Source organism: Syngnathus typhle, linkage group LG9, assembly GCF_033458585.1.
Source record: "Syngnathus typhle isolate RoL2023-S1 ecotype Sweden linkage group LG9, RoL_Styp_1.0, whole genome shotgun sequence".
Taxonomy (NCBI): Eukaryota; Metazoa; Chordata; class Actinopteri; order Syngnathiformes; family Syngnathidae; genus Syngnathus; species Syngnathus typhle.
In genome coordinates, this window is record NC_083746.1 from 1910959 (window position 1) to 1924747 (window position 13789).

General features: G+C 45.0%; 3 protein-coding genes across 6 annotated transcripts; 2 read left to right on the plus strand and 1 right to left on the minus strand.

Moving 5' to 3' along the window:
• Positions 1-953: 953 nt before the first annotated feature.
• On the minus strand, positions 954-1679 carry LOC133160039 (cytochrome c oxidase copper chaperone). The gene is made up of 3 exons (XM_061287570.1): positions 1560-1679; positions 1364-1489; positions 954-1096 (listed from the first exon to the last, which is right to left on the minus strand). The coding sequence occupies exons 1-2, from the start codon at positions 1676-1678 to the stop codon at positions 1405-1407; spliced, it is 204 nt and encodes a 67-aa protein (XP_061143554.1). The 5' UTR covers position 1679; the 3' UTR covers positions 954-1096; positions 1364-1404.
• Positions 1587-8651, plus strand: hcn5 (hyperpolarization activated cyclic nucleotide-gated potassium channel 5). 3 transcript variants are annotated; one of them, XM_061287560.1, is made up of 12 exons: positions 1587-1728; positions 2878-2958; positions 3074-4655; positions 5171-5357; positions 5870-5974; positions 6039-6176; positions 6256-6417; positions 6488-6581; positions 6670-6797; positions 6861-7007; positions 7084-7321; positions 8008-8651. In XM_061287560.1, the coding sequence occupies exons 3-12, from the start codon at positions 4429-4431 to the stop codon at positions 8172-8174; spliced, it is 1593 nt and encodes a 530-aa protein (XP_061143544.1). In that variant the 5' UTR covers positions 1587-1728; positions 2878-2958; positions 3074-4428; the 3' UTR covers positions 8175-8651. The 3 variants fall into 3 exon arrangements, with proteins under 3 accessions (XP_061143544.1, XP_061143546.1, XP_061143545.1); XM_061287562.1 differs by lacking the exon at positions 2878-2958 and having other exon boundaries at positions 1594-1728; positions 4578-4655; XM_061287561.1 differs by having other exon boundaries at positions 1684-2958; positions 4578-4655.
• A 722-nt stretch (positions 8652-9373) lies between these two features.
• Positions 9374-12806, plus strand: ska3 (spindle and kinetochore associated complex subunit 3). 2 transcript variants are annotated; one of them, XM_061286569.1, is made up of 11 exons: positions 9374-9610; positions 9712-9773; positions 10096-10267; positions 10550-10916; positions 11026-11084; positions 11202-11404; positions 11471-11590; positions 11702-11830; positions 11911-11960; positions 12136-12257; positions 12435-12806. In XM_061286569.1, exons 1-11 carry the CDS (start codon positions 9496-9498, stop codon positions 12593-12595), a joined length of 1560 nt encoding a protein of 519 aa, XP_061142553.1. In that variant the 5' UTR covers positions 9374-9495; the 3' UTR covers positions 12596-12806. The 2 variants fall into 2 exon arrangements, with proteins under 2 accessions (XP_061142553.1, XP_061142554.1); XM_061286570.1 differs by having other exon boundaries at positions 11205-11404.
• Positions 12807-13789: the final 983 nt, after the last annotated feature.

Here is a 13789-nt window from a genome sequence, read left to right on the forward strand (position 1 = left end):
GTGGGGTGTCGTCGTCGATATGGAGTCCCCACAAGGATCACCATGTTTGGAATTGAAACCCAAGGAGGACGCCAGTGGCCGACAGAAAGCAGGCCCGCTACTTAACATATCAGCCAGAAAGAAGCAGGCAGGAAGTGGGAAGGACTCTGCGCCACTGTCAACTCTCCAGAGGTTCTGACGGGCCCAAAAGGGTTTTGTGTTCCTGTGTCAGTTCTGTCTCGAACAGGGCCGAGCGGATTAGGACGCGCGTCAAAACAAGATGGATGACACGGCGGGTCTGATTTCACTTAAAAATATCCACTGCTGCTCCCTGCCGTACTTAACTCCCCATCTCAATTGACAAAAAGCAAGAGCAGTTGGGAGAGGAGACCTCTGCCAAGGCTTGTGAAATCATGATGTCATCCATTGTTGTCAATGGATTAAAAAAAGAATTAGAAGTGTTGAAATATGATCGATTGGGTTGTTCTATTAACGTTGGTTATTTATTTGGAAATATTTTTTCCAATCTCCAGCTGATAGAATTATTCCAATGCAAACATACATTCTAAATAGAAAAAAAAAACTCCAATTTTTATTTTCGCAATTGCAACAGTTTGAAATTTGCAATTTTTAAAACTTCCAGAAAAATCAAATTAAAATCAAAGCTATGAAATAATATTGAGCCCCGAGGAACTTTAGAATGAAGCAGTACATTCAATTCTGTTTGTTCGATAATCTTTTACATTTACAACTTGGTTAATACTTGCATTAGCTCTGTAAAGGACAAAATGATGTACGGTCCACTACAAAGAAGTATGCAGATATGTCAAGTATTGACATGAAGCTATTTATAAACTCCTGAGTGCATACCAGGGACACCAACCATTCAGGGAAGGGGGAAGAAGGTTAGGAAGGCTGCACACCATTAATAATTCACCAGCCACTCTTAAAAGTAAAAAACATTCAGGAGCATAGAGATTGCATAGAACTTTTATTTAAATTTCAACTGCAGTGATCATCACAAATAAGAAAAAAAATAAATAAAAGGTTTTGTTTTTCCAAAAACTGTCGGCGTTCATTTTGATGAGGGAGGAACGGATGGAAAGGTCGCACGCATCTAAAGAGTGAAAAAAGACAGGTCATGTTTAGGTGGCTGCAAGGTTGTACAGTCGAGTGCAACAAGCTAAAATTAGCATTTCACCCGGTCCACTTGACACCCCACCTATCACTGACACCATTTTCACCATTTAAATATCCATGCTGTACACTGAGCATGTACACAATTCGGCCTTTCATCAGAATTGGCATTTGAAAGCCCTTTTGTCTTGCTCAAAGTGGAAGAAAGAGGTGGATCACCTTGAGGTGTCATTTGGACTTTACTTACCACACACATACACACACACGCAGGCACCCAGAACAAAAGGTTTAAATCTTGAATCCCAGTTGCCTCATGCAGTCTTTGTGGGCCTCGATGAGTTCCGTGCAGTTCTCTTCGCCCTTTTCAATGATGCTGTGGAGAAGATAAGTACAATAATATCAGTATTTTAAGATTTACTACTTTGATAATGCAACATTTTTACCACGCGTCTCTGACTTTCTTGGTTTCAGGGCAAGCGCAGCACGGCTTGAGCGGCTTCTTCTTCTCGCCGCCCTCGGTGATGGCGGCGGGGTCCGCGGCGGCGGCAGACACGGTCGACATCTCAAACCTACGACGGAACATGAAAGATTCTGTCATGATCTCTTACTCAGGTCTGGATCACACAACTCATCCATATCCAAAAGTTTCTTAGTCAAAGTGAAACTTGTGGTGCCTGAGACAGTGCAGCAACAGACAGTCGGGTCCACATTTGATGCATTAGACAGATTTGATATGGTCATAAATGGTGAAAATTAAGGTTCCTCGATTCACAATAATACACGTTGAATTCAATACAAGAGTCGTTACAAATCAAAAAGCCCATTGATCGTATGCAAACATTAACATGCGGGAGGTCAGTTTACATGTCAATAGACGTCGAAAAAAGGTTTAATGGTCGAAAACAAATCTCTTTTGCCCTACATTGCATAACGCACGTGAGGGGGCTAACCGCGCATCTGCTAGCGCAGTCAATGTCGTGACGTCACAAGCTCAACAGCTCGATAAGCGCTCTATTTTGGCATCTGCGCTCACAAATGAGGTCGTGCGAGCGAAATGTGGACGAAAATGCACCAGCGGAAAATGTAAGACTCACTTTTCGGGTCTCTGACGTTACTTCGCGGTGCGCAGTTTGCTTAGCGCTGTCACCTTCACGGAAGACCAGGAAGGAACCGGCTCGTTGTCACGTGACCACATCAGCCGGAAGCAAAGCCTTCTGGGATATGTAGTTTTTCCTAAGACATACATAATACGATGCATTGATTGATTAATAAAATGACCTATATTTACATGAATATAAAAAAAATCATTTAAAAAGCAATTTGAATAATTTAACAATAAAATAATAAATTTAAATAATTTAATAACAATTAGTTTTTTTTTATTTTGGTTAAATTAAGTGTTTGTGATACATTTTTATTCTTGATTTATCGGGGAAATTTCTAGATGACCCCCGCCCCAAAAACTTAAATAAAAAATTGTAATAGGTAAAAAAATATATATTTTTCGCCCCTAGCGCGTGAAAAACAAGACCTTACAGTGACCTGACCAAGTATCCAATTAAAAGGACTCCCTGTGAAGCAAAGCAGACAATGCAAGATGTGACTATCCTTTAGCTGTGCATGTCTGTGCCTTCAAATTGTTTGCTGCCGCTGCTGCTGCTGCTGCTGCTGGATGAAAAATATAGAGCAGGGGCCAGACTCTGGAGTATTGAAATATGAAAAATGCATTTGTGTGTGTCTGCGTGTGCGTGTCTGCGTCAGCGAAAGAAGAAAATTCAGACGTAAGCAAACACAAGCCCTGAGTCATTATCCCCGGCAGCTGTGGCCTGTATAAACAAAAAAGTAAGCAAAGCATATTATTTGCAAATATTCCCCTTTTTTTTCTAGCAGCTCTACTGCAGACATTGCAAAGTAAGTCCTCATGTTGCCTTTTTTCCGACACATTGTACCCAATCAGCAGCTGCTCTCATGTCTCTCCAAGCGTGCTGATTAGCATTTACAGCCAACAAATTGCCTCCCGTGACGATAAAGCTTGACGAAATGAAGCCAAACTTGGACTGAAGGACTGAAGGACTGAAATCTGTAAATGTGGCTCACTCTAAAAGCCGTGAACATTTGACAGGACATAAAAAGACTCTTTCACGATTGCTTACTCTGGTCTGAAATGCTCGCTCTCAACTCTTCAGCCTGGTTTGAAGCGCAGCATTCATTTACCTTTTGGAACTGACATGACCCCAAAGATAATCCTCCCTTCTCCACAGCTGCATTAAATCCGTCCAAGCAAAAACAAATGTGAAATAACTCCCAGTGTGTATCCGTGCACACGTGCTCACGTGTTGTTGATCAAGTGTAAAGAAGCCACACTGAGAGAGAGTGCTCAGGTAACGAAAAAGGATTTCATGACATCCTACGTCGAATAGATGGAGGGAACGTAATGTCCCAGATTGAACTCGCTGCTTCACAAGCAACGTTCACGCCCAAAATACAGACTTGTACAAACAAAACCAGAGACAACATTTTAATACGATATGGCTTGTAGTCGCACAAACATAGAAAAGTGAGAACACACACAGCCCATCCATCCATCCATCCATCCATCCATCCATCCATCCATCCATCCATCCATCCATCCATCCATCCATCCATCCATCCATCCATCCATCCATCCATCACATGCAGACCGGACGCTCGAGGATGAGTGACAACTGGACTTAAACCTCTTGGCATGATTCATAGAGGACGAAAGTCACATCTTGAATAGTTGATGAGTGCAGAGAGAAAAGGAAGAAGAATCGGAGGGGAGGAGCAGAAATAGAGAGAGAGCGAGAGATGAGGAAGAGGGATGGATGAGAGAGGCCGAGAGGGAGGGATGAGGGTGGTTATCATCCTGCCTCCACGCCGCTTCATTCAGGTTGAGCTCTTCATCGGAAAAGAGCAGGCAGGGAAAAAGAAGAACGGGAAGAATACAAAGAAGATTAGGGGCATATTTTAAAAAAAACACTTTTTAAAACATAGACATTGCCTCGAAACAACTGGAATACAAATACAATACAAAGAACTAGAACAAGAAAGGGGATAAGAATATAAAGTAGAGGAACAACAAGGAATAAGAACAAGAGGAACATTAAGAAGTGGAAGAAGAGAATACCGACAAGAAGTCAAATATATAGAATTGGAAGAAAAAGAACAACGACGAGACAAACTTCAAGAGGAGCAAGACAAGAACTTGAAGAACAACAAGAAGCAGAAGAATAAAATCAACTCAAACAAGAAGTTCTGGAAGAATAGCTGGAGTCGGGTCGAGATGGTCCGATGAGGCGAGCGTTTTGTGCCACGGCGGCCATGCAGAGACTGAGGGCTCGGGGAACGGCGGCGGCGGCGGGATGCGAGAGGGCGCCCTGCGGGTGGCGGGCGCTGCTCTTGCCTCAGCAGAACCGCCAATCTCTCTACATGTACGGAAGCGAGGTGGCCGTGGAGAAGGAGTGCATCCGCCAGCTGCAGAGCGGCGTCTTCGTCATCCATCCCTTCAGCCTCATGAGGTACACCTTTGTTTACATTTGCATCTCTATTACGCTGTTGTGAAAAGAAGTTAGCCGTACCTTCAAAGATTCAAACATTGCACCTCCATTATCAACATTTTGCCCCCCAAGTGGGAAAAAGAAGTCAACATGGGCCGGCTCTTTTTCACCTGCCGCAATTCCCATTTGTAGCAAAAATGTGCTGACTGAGCAGGCAGAGAATTTCAGCTATTAATAAATGTGAGGTGTTAATAATAGCCTGGTGCGAGGGGGGGGGGGGGGCTTCAGGAACACTGTAGGACACCCGTTCCGGGAAGAAAGCATCGGACGAACATGATTCCGCCGCACAATCTCTTTTAATCAAGTAAGGTGATCACACACAGTCATCTGAGCCTTGTAACAGAGACACGCACAGTGTGTGTGTGTGTTTAACTCATTCACTGCCAACCCAGTGAAACGTCTATAACCGTCAATGGCATTGAATGAGTTAACACAGACTTGGCTAGTCAAGTTTGATGATGCTCCGCTTCCCACAGGAGCTACTACATCATGGGCATGATGGCCATCACCTTCCTCAACTTGATCGGCATCCCCATGGAGATCGCCTTCCTGGACGGCAGCAGCGGGCTAGCCTGGGAAGGCTTTAACGTCTTCTCGGACACGCTCTTCCTCATCGACGTGGCGCTCAACTTCCGCATGGGCATCATCAGCGAGAACGGAGAGGTGGATCATCTTTAGAATGTGTCTCATTCAAGTTAAACGAGATCCATTAGCTTGGGTTGGAGAGTGCAGATGGGCCTCCGTCGTTGAGAAGGTCATACAATGGAGTTCTCGCGCAAGCATGCGAGTGACTCGTGAGAACGCGACAGAGTGCAGATGGGACTCCGGCGATTGGCCGGCCGGATGTGACAAAAGGTGAAAACCCGGATTAGCGGCTTTCACGTCACTGAGGCTGATGATCTCAGTGACCAGGCTTGTTAATCTGTGTTACTGAGTCAGGTGACAGATGAAAAGGCCGGGACAAACATCAGGATTACAGATGCTCCACAGAAGCCATTCTCAACCTCTGGGTTAGGAAGCAAATGAAAACAAAGCTCATCGGTGCTAATATGAATCTATCCATTTATCCAAAGCACGATTAAATATTAACGATTGAATTATTGGCTGATGCCAAAGATGACGCAAAAATATCGCGAAGCTTCAATGCACAACTTTCTCCGTCCTCCAATCCTTAGGAAGCCATCCTAGACATCAAGCGGATCCGAGTGTGCTACCTGAGGACGTGGTTCATCCCCGACGTCATCGCCGCCTTTCCCATCGGCTACATCCTCCTCTTTGCGGTAATCGGAAGCACCATTCTAATCATGAAGACGCCAGAAGATAAGAGTGTGCCATTGCCTTTAGGATTTACATTACCACAGTGACGACAACCCCTCCAAGACCACCAGGATGATGAGGATCCTCATGTTTGTACGTATCCTCAGCCTCATACGACTGGCACGGGTGTCCAGGCTGGTGCGCTTCTTCAACGAGGTGGAGAAAGTGAGTTGACTTTGTGAGGAATAGAATTCAAAATAGTCCTCCAAAGGTTCTTGGTTAACGTTCCTGACCTGTTCTTCAGGTTTCCAACGCAAACTTAGAGGTGGTGCGCCTGTTCTTCCGCATCCTCTCCCTGTTCATGATGATCTTCTTGCTGTGCCACTGGAACGGTTGCATCCAGTACTTTGTGCCCATGCTGGAGGAGTTCCCCACCGACTGCTGGGTCCGTAAGGAGAACCTGATGGTACGTTCCATCTCGCGCAGTACACCTGAAGCATTTGTCAAACCTCAGGTTTTCAAACCGTGTGTTCTAGAATGCCACAGTCATCGTGAAGTACTCTTGGGGGGTCTTCCGAGCTCTCTCGCAGATGATCGCGCTGTCTTACGGATCCATGGACGCTCCCACCAGTGCGTGCATGTAAAGCTCACCGAAATAACACTCAGTGGTCCTCCAAAGGTTTTCGGTATTTGCAGGAACTTGTTGTTGGTGTTGTAGATTACGTGGAGATGTGGATCGTGATGGTGAGCATGGTGTCCGGGTGCCTGATGTACACGGTGCTGGTGGCCAACGCCACGGCCATGATCGCCAACACCGACCCCGCCGCCAAGGAGTACAAGAGCAAGGTACACCACGTTAAAGATGCAGATGTGGATATAGAAACAAAAAGTCTGGATCTGTGGTCCCAGATGAGCCGCTTGGAGCACTACATGACCTTCATGAAACTCCCGCCAGAGCTGCAATTGCGCATCACCAACTACTACCAGGCACGCTACGGAGGGAAATGGTTTGACGAGAAGGAGGTCATGTACACCGTGTCGTCTGCCTTGAGGGAGGTAACAGCCAAAAAGCCGGTACCGACCCATGATTACGTGATCGGCGGAACATCTGCTGATTTTCCCTTTGCCTTAGCAAATCCTGACAGTGATGTGCAGCCGCCTGCTCAGGAACATGCCGTTGTTCCGGAACAAAGACGAGAATGTGCTCATTAGCATGGTGCACAGGCTGGACTACGAGGTGTTCCAGGAGGGCGACGTCATCATCCGGGAGAACGCGCCGGGAGACCGCATGTTTTTCATAGACCACGGTCAGGTGCTGGAGGAGAACGACGACTTTCACAGGGAGCTCTGCGACGGGGATTTCTTTGGAGGTACGATTGGATCTTACACAGCGACATGTGCAGGAACAGAGACAACAGATACAAGAAAGATGCAAAAACAGCTAAGCTAAAATAACACATGCGTCAACAGAAGAACAAATAAAAAAAAAAAAGATCCCTCCTGCTTTAGCGCACAATCATCCAGATTGTTAGATAATGTTTTTTTTTCTGCAAGGGGTGAATTTGTGTGTCATGTCGTGTGAAACAAATCTTTCCGTCAGCATCTGCCCCCCTCTTCAAATTGTTTCCAGTCAAATTCTGTAATAATCCTCAAACACAACTATGATTTAAGAAAGTGAACAGCGGGTTTTCATGGATTATCCTCCCCAATGCCATCCATCCATCCATCCATCCATCCATCCATCCATCCATCCATCCATCCATCCATCCATCCATCCATCCATCCATCCATCCATCCATCCATCCAATATACAGCGGCTATGATGTGAGCATCTTTTAAACACAAAGTAAACACTGCAACCTCTCCAGTTAGGGGGATTTATTTAATTCTCAGCCTTTAAGGCCATCTCATAGCTTAGCGGGCTTTCCACGTTAGGAGGGGGGAGGGGTCTGTTTTTTAATTCCTCTAACTTGGAATTAATTGTCAGTTCTGCCTGCCTGTAAGTCTTTGTTCATCCACCGCGACTCTGCCTCTTACATGTGTGCGTGTTGAGCAGAGGCTTGCGTGCTGACCAGAGGCAAACATCTGGCCACGGTGAAGGCGCTGACCGACTGCCAGTGTTTCAGTCTGTCCTGGGACGACTTTCAGGAGGTGCTGCAGGCCTACCCGGACCTACGCAAGGATTTGGACAAGCTGGTGGAGCTGGATGCGGGATTTGCATGAGGAAATAGACATTTCAGACTTGGGGTGGGCAAACCTTTGTGCTCAAGGGCTGCATTTTTATTTTTTATTTTTTTTTAAACCAGCAGATGGGACAGCTCATTCATAGATGAATCTTGAATTCTATAAATATTTATATATTTTATCATTCTCATGCTATACAGAATTTGCACATCATTTATTGATGCAAAAGTAAAAGTGTTTATTTGGACAATAAAAGTTAGAATGTAAAATAGATTGGTACATTGGTTTACAAACGTCCGCATTTTTTTGAGCGGTCTTATTAAAGAAGACAGCGGGCCGGACGGATTTTGCTCACCCCTGTTTTGGAGGCATCCCTCCTTTTAATCATAATCAATAAAGAGCATCAAATGATCTCAATTGTTCCTATGTGAATATTGCTGTCTGTGAAATCTGCACAGATGGCACAAGCTATTTTTGGTGAAAGTAATTAAATAAATAAAAGTAAGTACAAAAACAGTCTGGACACTGTCCGCATTTCAAGGTGCTGTAGTGTAGTTATCCAATGAATTGCCTAATAACACGTGGCATGGACTCTTAAGAAATGTAGAGTAATGTGGGTTGTATTAATATTATTGTCACACATCATTTTGATTGAATAAAATGTATACTTATTAATTATTCAGGGCACTAAGGCAACCCCAAGAAATCAATACCTACATTTGGTGATGATTTCTACACATTTGTCTTTTTACCTTTGTAATAAATCTTTTAAATTGGAAAAGGACTTTTTGGCCGCTCCAATTTCTATACAGCTACAATATTGTACTGATTAATTGCTTTGCATATATAATTCTCATCGTCCATACAATATAAATACTATAAATACAACTTAATTTACTTTTCTGATTACTATATGAATATGTTATACGTTTTTGAGTTTGAGAAACAAAAAGTATATTTCTGCTAAAAGGAAATCTGTAATATTTCAATAAAAAAGGAATAGGATTTCAAGACACAAAGGCGTTTATTTTCTAGAATGTCAAAACCTTTGGAGAAATTACTTATGGATTTTTGAAGTAGGTAGCATTTTAAATCAATTCCACTAAAATTGTTATTATTATTCATTATAGCATTTTTAGCATATATTTTTAGACACTACGTTGAGCGTTCGTAAATGTAGGAATCTGTCGCTAGAGAGCGCTATCGCAAAACAAAAACATTTCAAGAAGCGAAGAAGAAATCAAACGTCCGGGTTGGAGGCAACGGCGCCAAAAGCGAAACAACATCCACTTTACCACCGCCATAACTGAGCGGTTGGAGTCGTTTGTCTCGCCTTTATGTGATTGTTAGCGCTTTGAAAATGGACTCCGAGTCGGAGTTTTTCGCCAAGTTGAAGAAGGTGTGCCGAACGCTGGAAACGGAGACGGCCCGTCTCCAGAAAACTTTCGAAAATCGTCACGACAGCCCGGACAGCGGTTAGTCAGTTTGACAGCAACATTCATGATACAACTTTATACGTAACACAATGAAGTCAACAGCATAAATGCTCTTTTATTTTATTTTTTGATATTTCTAGAAGCGGCAGCGAAAGCCATGAGAGCCTATCACGACTTCAACTGTGAGGTGTTGGGCATCAAGGTGACGAGCATAACAAACAAAAGTACTCCACAAATGACGGCTTTTTAGTCATAGTTTTGGTTTTTTACCTGACATTCTTCTTTAAAAATATATTAGCACTTCATTTCCAGCGAGTTATTTTTACCATTGTTGAATAAAAAAAACTAAAAAAAAAAAAAAACTAAACAAAGTTTCCATAGCAACAGGTGACGCATCAAGCAGTGCGGTGAATTAAATTGCATTGGTTGTGTTTAAAAAGGATCATTTATAATTGAAAGAGGTGACCTTTCTTGACTCTTTTTTTACATGGCACAAAGGAGTACAAAGTTTTTGTGGGTTGCAGGGTCAGCTGCAGGATGAGCTGAGAAAGCACAATGCGCGCAAGACAAACGTGGACACCTTCATCCACGCCTGCAGGGCCGTGCAGAGCAACATTGCCCACGACGTGTGTGCGCTCACGGAACACTTTGAAAATTACGGCTACCAGGCTCCCACGGATGCTCGCGTGCCTAACGGTAAGTAATAGTGACAGATTTTTATATGACAATATTATATTAGTATTCAAATAGAATTATATTACATTATTTTGTTTCTTTAGGTTTCATTATCTGTAATTATTTTGTGTGCATATTCTCACAATCCACACTTTCAAAAATGTAGCTTTTTTTTTTTTTCTTTCAACCACTGTGCACAGCGTGCTATGGAATCCACACACACAAAAAAAAGAAATCATCCTTAACACATATTAAACCAGACTTTCTTTAATTGTTGTTCACCTCTACCATTGGGGGACAAAGAGTCGGGTGAGAACGAGCCTGAAAAAGATGATGGCGAAGATGATGTGGTGGCAGAGGAATGCAGCGGGCCGCTAATGTCGCCTCAGGCAGCGGCGCCTCCCAGCCACGACGGCCCCATGCGCACTCCCAAGTTGTCCGACTTCGGCCTGTGCAAGCTGGATCTCCGCCGGACCTTTTCCAAGAACGCCGAGTCGCCCACCATGCCTGAGCTGAGCCTCCCCTGCCTGGATGTTTCCGCGCTGCCTCCACCCACGCCCACGTGCATGCTGCGCATGGATGATGATGAGCTGCCCATGCCGCAAATGAAAGACTTTGGCTTCTCCGAAATCACCATGGATCTCTTCAAGAAGATGAGCGATGACATAAGGTACAATAAAAAAAGCTTAACATGGACAGGACATGTGTCTCTACAATCGCTAACCCTTTCAAAAAATATATTTATATACATTTATTTTTTTTTACGTGTTCCTCTGCAGCCCGGCGCAGGACCTCGTAAAACCGCCAGTCCCCACTGTGTGTGAAAGTTTGCAAGAAGGTAAGCAAGAGTTAGCAAAGTCCGTCACAGTGACCACTAGCCTCGCTGCTCTTACTTTGGCCAAAACATTTATAGACTATTTTAAAATACTAATTCGGCTTGTCTGTCTGTCACTAGTAGAAAGTTTGAAGATTCCTGAGCCACCTGCGTTCTCCACGCTGGAGTTCAAGATCCCCAAAACAAACGGCTGTTCTTCAGCGTCACCTCCGCGATTTGTGTTTGACGCCCAATCTCCGAGCGGCGCCGGCCATCTGCCCGACACCCCCGAAGTGCCGGTCTTCAAAACTCCCGCTTTCAAACGTCTACTCAGCAGCAAAAAGGTAGCGCAAATTGATGGCGACGCCGTCACACCGGTGCCGTTGGTTCCAGATCCGTTTGTCTTGCAGCTCGAGCCCACGGTCGCCACGGACTCCATACCGTTTCTTGAGACGCCTCGCAGCGCTTCCGTCCTGGACCGAAAGGCGTGGGAATACGACGTGCCCGAATTGCAGATCCCGGGCATGCAGGTGCTTCAAGGCAAAAGGATGGAGATGAGAAATATGGGCCAAGTCATTTGTTAGGACTGCTTGTGCCTTTTGTCAAATAGTTTAGAATCATTTGGGTCTTTCCTTCTACAGGAGTGCGCGGACTTGGACGGAGTCACAGAGGACTTCCACCTCAGCCCCCCTCGAGTTACAAGGGACAGCTATGAGATTAGCACACCCGAGTTTCCCCATCTGAGCTCCGTCACGCAGGACATCTGCAAAGTACCCCATTGTCTGAGCAGCGCGTCGCTCTGACTGTCGGCGCGTCTCGTCTTTTCAAGTGTACCCTTTTGTTTTCGTAGCTCGTGCTGGAGTCTCAGAAGCCGCTGAGAAAGCCACAACGCAATCGCAGGTAACTGTCAAGTTTCAAAGCGGCTGTCGTTAAGAGCATGCCAACGTTTTCTTCTTTAGACAGGTTTATTCATTTGTTTCATTTTTAAGGTGACGATGCATTTTGTGACGGACATCTTCTAGGTTTTTCTCAGGGAATAAAGTTTGATGAGCAGTGCGCCCTTGCGTTTTCACAGATGTGTGAATGCCGTGTCTGAGCAAGAGTTTCGAAGCTTGCCGGCGTTTTTGAAGCAGATTACATTGAACGACCTCAACCAGGCGGTCCATCACATCAATGAGTACTTGGTCCAGTGTCCAGGTCAGTTTAAATTCCGTGTTTACTGAAAATGATTACGAAATTGGATGTTAGCCATCTTGAAAAAGAGTATGACAAAAGGTGAAGAAGAAAAAAAGCAATTTGAATCGTCATGTTGCCCTTTGTGAGCCTTGAAAAATAATTAATTCCAGGCCTTAAATGTGACATTTCCGCTTGCAGGGGAGGACACGCGGGAGTTTAGGATGGAGGAGCTGAAGAGGATCACGAAAATGGGCATCAAGGCACCCGTCTACATGCTGTGCTTGAGTGAGCTGAGGAGGCTCCAGCACGTGGAAGGAGCGCGGAACAACGCCATCTACACGCTCAACCTATGCAGCTGAGTCCTGCTTTGGCCGCAAGTGACACTTAATACACACACACTTTTTCATCCACAAGATCAGCGTGAGCATTTGGATTTGTAGATTGTGTTCCACTTGCCACTATTGGTTCAGATTTTGAAATTGACATTGTTAGTCCTTATTCATTTTTATTTGGAATTTGAAACAATTCCAACTGGATTCGTTCATTCATTAAAAAACATGCGTGACAAAACAGCTGGTCCCTCGACAGAAGCTACGTGAATACAAGAACCCTCATGAAGCTTTTGTTTAATTCAAAATATTGCAAACATCACGAGCCCTCATTGGGAATAATGGTGGGTATGGAAGCGAGAACATTGATCCGGATTTCCCCCAAATGGAGGCAAACTGGTAAATGTCATCTGGCCCGTCCTGTCGGCCGTTTTTTTTATTTTGGTCATTAGAGCAGAATTGGGCGGATTTTAAAATCCACTGCTATTGGTTGCTTCCACGCCGGTCTGAAGCGTCTCGCAGGCACCGTCCTATCCCATAAATGCTGACATTGAAGGCTGCTCCCCATCTTGCTTTGCGTCGTCTGTCTCATCCTCTTCCTGGCCCCAAGCAAAATTTGCGTTCTCACTTTTCATGTTGACTGGCAAAGGCAGGCCCATTTTGGTGTCTTTGTAGCTGTCAAGATGAGTAATCAAAGCATCCAGTAGCGTGTTGGAGAATTTCTTCATGGCAGCGTTGAAGTACTCCTCCAGGATCAGCGGGGCTTTTTTTTGCTGGGTCTCATCCCCCGAATCTTTGTGCAGAACCATTTCCTCGAATGAACTCAAGGACGATTCTCTGCTTAGTTCCTCTTGGGATGACGAGCTCTGTAATTTTGACGGTGTGCCGCCGCCGCCTTCTGTCACGAGATCGTCTTCCGCACAATCCTGATCGAGGAGGTCCTCGTCCATTGTGGCGGACGCTTGGCGGTCGGGAATGCTCTCGGGCGCTTCGAGCGTTTGGTCTGGGGATAAGGATCCATCAGCGCCGTTTTGATCTTCGGTCGAGTCGTCCCTACAAGGGGAAATCGGTGCAGGTGACATAGCGGCTTCTTGCGGTCCTGATGACGGTGGGCTCAAGGACTTGGCCACTCTGATGTCACTCTCGCTGTTAACTCCTTCACAGTCTAACCCCTCACTAGTGACCATCAAGACTGGTGTGCCATCTCTGTGCTGCTCTGTTGGA